This window comes from Entamoeba invadens, assembly GCF_000330505.1.
Source record: "Entamoeba invadens IP1 unplaced genomic scaffold scaff_1105074726211, whole genome shotgun sequence".
In the NCBI taxonomy this organism is placed as follows: Eukaryota; Evosea; order Mastigamoebida; family Endamoebidae; genus Entamoeba; species Entamoeba invadens.
Genome location: NW_004440325.1, coordinates 3,296 through 13,221, shown reverse-complemented (window position 1 = coordinate 13,221; position 9,926 = coordinate 3,296). Strand labels below are relative to the sequence as shown.

The 9,926-nt window shown below is 27.9% G+C and overlaps 1 protein-coding gene across 1 annotated transcript; it reads left to right on the top strand.

The window, feature by feature from the left end:
- Positions 1 to 7,485: 7,485 nt before the first annotated feature.
- On the top strand, positions 7,486 to 9,681 carry EIN_218430 (hypothetical protein; the record flags this gene model as incomplete). The annotated part of the gene is made up of 1 exon (XM_004256254.1): positions 7,486 to 9,681. One exon carries the CDS (start codon positions 7,486 to 7,488, stop codon positions 9,679 to 9,681), a length of 2,196 nt encoding a protein of 731 aa, XP_004256302.1.
- Positions 9,682 to 9,926: the final 245 nt, after the last annotated feature.

Sequence of the window (9,926 nt, the reverse complement as noted above, 5' to 3'; positions counted from 1 at the left end):
ATTGTACAGCAATCTGGTTGTTCAGAAGAATTGCTAAAACTGACTCAAAAGAAAGAACCAAGTACTCCAACAACAGCATCCCAAATAAGTAATGAAAACTCAACTTCTTCAAGCGAAAAACAAGAAGTAGTTATACTCACCAATGACTCGAAAGGACCATCTCCAGTGCAAATAAAAGAGACTGTAAAACGAAATCAGATGAAAGAAAATTTAATTGGAACACTAAGTCTGGATAAAGTAGACAATTTTGAAGACTCGAAAATAAATGTTTAATGATAATAAAGACTTAATGTATCACTTAATTCAACTGATTAAAAATTATGTGTTTCATTTTATATTGAAAAAATAATAATCAAGTAGCAATTTCTTATATTGATTTATATGTCATTTTGACTTAAAATAGATGACAAAGTAAGATTCTATTTGGTTGAAATTAACATTTGATTTGAAGTGAATTATAATTTGTATGTTACACATAATTTGTAATTCATTTATTTTTTCAATGTTCATGTAAAAAATTGTCTAGAAAAGTTCAAAACAACACCTAAAATAAATTTAATAACTTGGTCACAATAATCAAAAATTATTTCGAGTTTAATAATTATAATAATTCAAATAGCGTTTTGTAATTAATTTCCAACTGTTACTATTTTGAATAATTTTTAAAAGTATCACATTTCATAAATGTATTTATTTAATGAAAATTGTTGTTCATAAAAAATGTGATGCTTTCAAAAACACTTGAAATGTGGAACTGTCAATGTTTATTATACAAATGCACCTTTTGGGTATGCAAATGTTTAACGTCTGTTGTTTTTGAAGGTATTGTTGATACACTAATATTAAGTTGTTTTATGGGTGCAATGCATTTGTTTAAATAAATAACATGATTTAATAGTATTGTTCAGAGAAAGATGTTTTAGGAAATGTTTTTTTTTGTTGCTCATTTCCTTCCTTTTAATTTAAAAAGTTATTCATAATCAAGTTTCGATTTTTGTTGTTGTCTGAGTACAATTGGTATACCAATAAGTTATTTCATTTTGAGAATTTTGTTTTAGTGGATATTCACATTTACAAAAAAGTTTCACGTTTTATTTAATGGGGTGTCTCTAAAAGCTTATAAATTTAATTTGGCAATTATTTCAAATTTCTGGGTATTTATAAGTTTGTCCAAGAAATACCAAATAAAATCATTTTTATGTACTTCATTTGAATTTATGAACAAGTTTTTTCGATTAATAATAATCATGAAAAGTATTGTTTATTTTTTTAAATGTTTTTTGTGTAATAAAAATAGGATGGTAGTGTTGAGCAGAAGCAGCAATTTAAAATAGAAATATAAATGTAAATAATCTTGGTTATTTGTTCACATTCTAATATAACTTTTTAGTATTAATATTATGTTTTATTGAAGTTAAATAATATAAATAATCGGGAAATAAAAAACGAAAATGTTAACTTTACTTTTATAATAATAAATCATATAGTGACAGAGCAAAAAAAACAAATATTGCCGTTCTAACATTTGTACACATTTAAAAACGTTTTTATTTTAAATACTATTTTATACTCAAATTATAATGTGTTGTAAAAAACGTCATAAGAGACTTGATTGTTATTAAACGTTTTATCATTTAAAAATACAGAATTATACAATTTATGATATTATAATTAAAACAACTTTAAACAACTTTGATTCAAATAAAACACATTTTCTAATTTAGTGTGTCGTCAATTCCTTGATGTTTGATTCTAAAAGTCGTTTTGGTTTCATTGTTTAATGATTTAAAGAAATCAACAAGTTGAACACAATATTTTGGATCATCCCAACACAAGCAAGTTTTTGCCATATGACCATCGATTCCACAAATTTTACATTTTTTGGTTTTTCTTCTTTTTTCTATATTGTTTAATACCATTTATTTTGACACTATCAGGGTTTTCAACTTTTTCGACCAGTTTTGAAGGTTTGACCTTTGTTGTCTGAATCAATGGCGGATCTTTGGAAAACATATGTTCACGATTCAGAATCACTTTTTCTTGTTTTCTTGTTTTTGAATCACTTGTATTATTTGTTTTATAAACATCTGCAACTATATTAACCCACTGTTTTTTGATAGCCGGAGTATGAAGTATTGTATCAATTATTTCGTCAAATACAACAACGTGTTCTTTTCGTGTCCAATTATCAACATGCTCATCAAGCGTTCTTTTTAGATACTCATGTTTGGCAACTTTCAAACTTGGAACAAGCACTTTTCTCCCAAAGTCTGTCATATTAAACAAAGGATGTCTCTATGATAGAAACTTATCATAAAGATGCCAATAAAGTTGGTGGCAACACGGAAAAACAAGTCCGAAATTTTGAAAATCCGGACATGAACAACTAAACACACTGCTTCCAGGTATTGGAGAGATAGCAGGAATAAATTTGTAATATTGAATCAATCTTATTAACCACTCATGTTGAATATATTGAACATTTTGTAGACCAATAAGTCTTTCAATGATATCAATTTGTTCATCATTAAACTTCGTTGAGAACGAATTTGCGAACTTGTTGGCTTTATTGATGAAAATTTCTGTTATTTTTATAAGTGTTACCTTTCTTCCTTCTGTTTGACTTTTAATGGTGCCAAAAAATCCTTCAACAACATTGTTTGTTAAATCGGAAGTCATTTTACCAGTAAATTCAGGTAACCAACTAAATTTTGTTGCTTCAAGTTGTTGAAGAAATTTCTTTTTTTTTCTAATGCCATAATAGTAGTTGTTGAATGTTGTTTACCAGTTTCACAATAATCAATAAATTCTTTAAATAACTCAATGTTTTCGACCAATTTACCTTTAAGTTTTATTTCAGAATCTTCATATTTGTAAAGAGAAATATAATTCAAAAAATCAACACTGTTGATTTCACTACGAATTTGCTTTTCATAACGTTTCAACATTTCTGAGTGTTTTCCAAACGCGATAATTATATTGCGACGAATATGTCTATAACAATACACAATTTTACACCTGGAAAACGTTTTGAATGGCAGAAGATTCTGCTGCTGATCTATCGACAATAAAACATTCAATATTTGAATGACGACATCTGATAAAAGATAAAAAATCAGTATAATACGAAGTAAAACGGTGCCTAATAAATCCAAAAGCGATAACTTGTGTATGATTATTAACGTCTTTACACAAAGCTGATATTATAGGCAATTGACAATGATTAGTACAAAATGTGTCGTCAAGAAAAACACAATTTTGGCAAAGATCAACTCGAAGCGAATTATTGAAAAAGAAACATTCATCGAATACATCAGAAGCATTGTTAACAAAAAGAGTGTCAAAATATTGGATTGTTTTGATGTATTCTGAAAGTTTGTTGCATTGGTCTTTTTGAAGTAATCCATTAAATTGACGTCTTTGATTGTAAAAAACTCTTTTGGGGTATTTTTCTTGCAATTTGGATTCTGTTATTTTTAGAGGAATGTTATCTTCAATATCTTTAGCAACAATTTGTTTGGATGTCTCACTCATTCTATTTCGAATAATTTTGTTTGGTTTGATAGTTATGGGATGAGAATGATCATTATATAATTCTATTTTATCCACTATACCACTTGTGTATGTGTTGAAAGTTACAATTATTTTCGAGTTGCATTTATATTGTTCTCTATACATACATAAAAATAAAAATGTTTTTCTTTCTTTTCCAGTGTTTTTGGCGTTAAAAAGTGAAAAACAACATCCATCTATTTCAACTCGGGTTGATTCTGTTATTTCTTTGGTTGTTGTATTTCTTGTTATTGTATCAGATATATCCTTTAATTTGTTGATTACATAAATTAATGTTGTATTTTTAACAACATTTAAATCATTTGACGTTGTTTGTTTGTCGTCCATTGTCTTTGAATAAAATTTCGTTTTTTTCGTTGTAATAAAAGTCTCGCTTTCAATCGAAGGGTTTTTGGAAGTGATTTTATTTTGTCTTGTAAAATAATCTTTAAATCAAGTTGATCATTACGAGGATTTTTCATTTAATAATATTAAGTTCGGTTCAAAATAATATTTTAAAATGTGACATTAAAAAATAGATTTCGTGTGTTTGTTTTAAATATAATGTATAACAATTTTTATTATACAAAATACACAACATAACGATAACAAAATTCGTTATGATGACGAATTTATAATAATTATTTATTGTAAGTTTGTATATCTTATTTTTGTTTTATCTTATTTCATTAAGATGTATTAACGATATTTATAAAGTATATTTTATATTAATTATAGATATTAGAATTGTTGTTTAATTCCAACCGATTAAATAATTAGATATTTTAAATAAAAACGTTTTTAAATGTGTACAAATGTTAGAACGGCAATATTTGTTTTTTTGCTCTGTCACTATATGATTTATTATTATAAAAGTAAAGTTAACATTTTCGTTTTTTATTTCCCGATTATTTATATTATTTAACTTCAATAAAACATAATATTAATACTAAAAAGTTATATTAGAATGTGAACAAATAACCAAGATTATTTACATTTATATTTCTATTTTAAATTGCTGCTTCTGCTCAACACTACACCCATAAAAATATAATATAATTTTTTAACTATGTTATTAAAAATGTTTCAGTAAATGTTATATTTGAATATTATTAATTATATTTAGTTTTTTAAATATAAAAATGATAAAATAGAAACAATTATTTTTTATGTATAAGTTTTTGAAATATTCAGGGCTCTTTAAAACAAAGTTAAAAAGACAAGGGTTGATTTTTATTGAATAATGGTTTCAGAAAATTAAAAAAAAACTTCTTGATGGCAATTCTAATTTAATGTTTGAATAAAACAAAATTGTTTTAACTTGTTTTTTCGATTTTTTAGGGGCTTTATTTTTTAGTTGGTATTAAAAAAATAAAAAATAAAAATGGCAAAAGTTCTTCTTTGGTTTTTTATTCAATAAATGAAAAATGGATAATCTGTTGTTCTTTGTGATAACATAACAACCACATTGTAAATATAACAGTATAATTTGACACTATGTTGTTGCTGGAAATAATTTTATATCTTTTACACCTTTAAAATATGTTTCACAAGTTGATGTTCAATTATAATTAAAACACAAAATAATAATTATCAATTGTTTTTCTGACTTAATTAAACAGACTTTAAGTGTATTTTTATTAGTTAACATTATGTCGCGTTTTAAAACAAACTTGATAATCAAACAGAAGATATTTATTTATTTCATATGATAAATGTGTTTGAACTAATTGTTGCACCACCATCCACGTTTTCAATTGTGTTTGACAGTCAACATAAAAAGTTTTTAATTCAATATTTACTATTGAACATATGTTTTGTTATAAATATAAAATAAAATAATAAATAATAATTATATAAACTTTGGTAAATTTGTGAAAGAAAAATTCTTTGATAATAAATTTTTATATTTTTGTAAAATATGTGCTAAAATTTTGATTGTTGCCATTATTTTAGTTTTTGTGTGTTTTTTGATTAACAAAGAAATTGAAGTATAACTAAAAATAATTTGGATTTGTGCTATTTATTGAAATCACAATGTAATCGAGTTCTTGAATCTTGCCACGTGGGGACGGGGGTTTGAAATTTTGAGAGCCCTGAAATATTCATTTTGAATAAAATTTAATCAGAAAACAATAAAAACAACATTTTATTAACACTTAAAAAAACATCATTTTTTTCTTTAAAAAATGTTTTTGCTTTAAAAATGTTTTTAAAAAAATACTTTTTAAAATATAATTTCACTTATTCAAAAAAGAGGGAAAATGTGCATTGTCATACACACGAAAAAACCCGATAAACAAACAAATATTTAAGTAACATAATTGTATTTTGCTTTCCGATTTTAAGTACCATAACAAAGCAATTCACAATTGGAGTTATAATATAAAAAATATAACTATCGTCAAAAAGTATCACATATAAACAATGTCTCATTATAAACAAACCGGAGAACAGTCGCTTTGTAAATTGACGTTAACTCGTCGTTGTTTTCTTCAATTTCTGACACATAGACGCCATCGGCTAAATTTTTTTCTTATCTAAAGTCGTATAAAAGTAATGCAAACTTTGTCATGATAACGCAGAAGATATCTCTCACGTATTTTTTGCGAACCCACATACAAAAGCACGACAAGGAGTCTAACGAAATTTGTGTTTGGTTCATCCTTTTTTCTCTTTGAATTCTTTAATCGACTTTTGTGTAATTTGTGTGATGAATGTGTCGTCCATATTGGCTGCGATCCCAGAAATACATCGCAACACAGTGTTTTTAACATCATCGTTCTGCGAGTCCACTAAAGGTAAAAATACTTCCGAGTAAAGTGACAACTCACTTTTCCAATTGACCATCAAATTTATTTTTAATTTTTAATCAGTTTCTTATTATTAGTTTGATTTTTAGTTTAAAAGCTAATAGATACTATATTATTAAACAAATAAAAAAATTCAACAAAGTACGTGTTATAAATACTCAACAGCACCATCAGATACTATCCACGTATAGGTGGAAAAGAAATTTGTAACTCAAGTTTACATGGTTTTAAAAGTTGATATATTTTCAGTAAATAATATTAACATAAACTGCGATGATAATTGGTACTGATTTTGGTAAAACATGATAAGGTCTATAAGTGAATTTAACAAGTCTGTTCAATGATTTCGAAATATAAAACAGAACAACAAAAGTATAAACAGACGCAGTGAATCAACAACAAATTATTTTAATATCAAACTTGCTTGTATTTATTTTTATTTTTGTATTTCTCAAAACTTGGTAAAGTATTAAATTATTTTGTTAATTTAATAATATAGTTTGTTTTACTATATTTAAAATATTATAAAATAAATGGTCAATTCCCGAAATATTAAATGAATATTCGAATACACTTTTAACAGGAAGTGTTTTTTAAGTGTTAAGATATGTTTAATAAAAAAGTTTGTAAACAAATAATGTTTCATTAGATATTTTTCAATAATATTTTTGTTTCAATTGAAAATTGTTGTTTAATTTCTGGCTTTTGGTTAGTTTTATTTTTTGAATTGTGTTTTGAGTGTATTGATATATTATCCGTTATTTGGTATAAATTAATAACAAACTAATTTATAGTTGTTTGAATGAAACTAATCCAACGACCACATTCTTTTGTTATTACAATACGAAAAACAAGTTTTTTTTTCATATTTTTTGCGTTTCAAAAGCGATTTTCTTATTGTTGATATTTTTTTAAAACATATAAATAATCAGAAAACAATTGTTTTTATATAAGTTAAACATAACCATTAAAAATTATTTTTGAAACAAAATTAAACAATTTAAAAAAACACTGAACAAGAAATCAAACTGTTCCAAAAATAGTTTCAAATAAAAAATTATTCCAAAATTGGTTTTTGAAAAGGTATAAAAAGGTTTTTAAAAAGTACTCATTCATTCAAATGCAAATTCTCTTATTTACTGCCTACTTAATCCTTTGCTCAAAAGCAATCGAAGAATCGGAATGTTACCAACTCGATAATACCAAAATGTGTATCAAAGACAAAGAAGGTGATAAAAAATGTAAGGATACTCTTACAATCAAAGCAACAGACATGCAACCACTGTGTGAAGGCGCTTTCATGGATAACGTACTAATTACAAGTTTTGTGTATATGCCAGCACAAAAAGTTGAGATTGGTGCAAAAGCATTCAAAGGTGCAACAAAATTGGAAACAGTCACAATCAAAAACAAAATCATGTCTCTTGGTGACGAAGCGTTTAGTGGATGTGTTGCTCTGACCAATATTGATGTTACAGGACTAACAACAATTCCAACAAAATGTTTTGAGGGTTGCACTTCTCTGGCAACAGTCACTGCTAATGATGCTGTTACAACATACGAAGAAAGCTCGTTCAAGAATAGTGGTCTCACTAAAATAACATTTGCAGACACAATTATTAAAATTGGAGACAACGCCTTTTCAGGAACAAAAATGACAACAATCACATTTCCCAAAACCGATGTAACTTCTTTTGGGAAACAAGTTTTTGAAGGAATAATAACGCTAACACATACAGATTTAGCTGAGAATACAATGATTCCTGAAGGTACATTTTTAGGATGCACAAAGTTGAATAACGTTTCCGGAACACAGAAAGTTGCAACAGTTGGAAAGGATGCGTTCAAAAATTGTGAAAAACTTGAAAACCTCAATTTATATGAGCCACTTACAACATTATCAGATACACTACCAAATGTGAAAAACTTGTTCTTCCATGGTACTGCCTCTCCAGCAACTCTCCCAAATGATTTGAACAGCGATCTACGTGTGTACGTCACTGAAAAATACACGGGTTCTCAGTTTGGTGTGCTGAAAGTACTCAAGGCTAAATGTACCAATTTCGAGTGTGTTGATGTCACTCCTGATGTTGCACCAGCTGCAAAATTGGCAGGAGAATTCACACCAAAATGTATAAAATGCCCAAATAATTTTTTGAGTGTTGATGGAAATAACTATTACTGCGAGTATGATATGACAGTTTGTTTGGCTGCTCATCCCAAGTGCAAAGTGTGTGCTGTTGATAAATGCTACCAATGTCAGGAAAACAAATACTTGAAGGAAGACCTCTTTGAGTGTTTTGACAAGTGTGATGATGGGTATTATAGTGATGATTCAACCGCAACTTCATTCAAATGCAAAAAGTGTTTAGCAGAATGCCAAAATTGCACTGATGGAATTAAATGCACTTCTTGTCCAGAAAACAAACTTCTGCTTGAAGACACTGGAAAATGTGTTACAGCCACAGAATGCCCATCTGGATACTACAAAGATACAACAGCAACAGCAATATGTAAGAAGTGCAAAACTGGAAGCAATTGTTTGACTTGTGAATCTGACTCAAAGTGTTTGTCTTGTATTGATGGTTTCTATTTAACTAAGGAAGGAACATGTTCTGGATGTAATACGATTAAAGGGTGTGGGAAATGCAAGTCAGCAACTGAGTGCACCGAATGCACAATTGACAATCTCCAACCAGACAAAACTTGCAAACCAAATTGCCCAGAAGCGTATTTTGCAAAGGATAAGGTGTGCACTGCCTGTGTTAATGATTGCAAGACATGCACCGAAGAAACCAAGTGTGCTGTTTGTAAAGACGATGCTTTGATTGTTGAAGACACCAAAAAGTGTGTGAAAGGCAACTGTCCAGAAATGTATTTCAAAGATAATGAAGAGAAAATTTGCAAGAGATGTACTGATGGTTGCAAAGTGTGTAGCAATGCAACTGACTGTCAAGAGTGTGTTGCACCAAAGATGTTGGAGGAGGGAACAATGAGGTGTGTTGAGAAATGTGGAGATGGGTTCTTCAATGTCGACAACAAAAAATGTGATATGTGTATGGATAACTGCATGACGTGTGCAGCAAAGGAAAAGTGTGACAAGTGCAAAGAAAACTATTTTATGTCAGAAGACAAGTGTGTTGACATGTGTCCAGAAAAGTACTTTGAAAAACAAGGAAAATGCGAGAAGTGCAAAGACACTTACAACACGCCATGCAAACAAGGCGACACTGAATGCGAGGTTTGTATGAACAAAAGTGGGACATTGAAGGTGTTAGTTGTAGCTTTGGTGTTTGTCTTGATGATTGCCTTCTAAGTTACTTTTTGGTTGGTTTGAATTTAAATCTGTTTATAACACTAGATACGTTGGTTATATAATTTCAAAGTTCTAATAATTTATATAAACACAAAAACAAATTAATTGTTAAATGGTGGTTTTATATCCATTTAACTCGCAAACAACCCAATACTGCTCTTTTTAACAGTTTTTTAAAATTTTGTCCCAAAACCGTTTAAATAATTTTGAAATATTATTAGGTGATTTTCCTGAAAAATAGATAA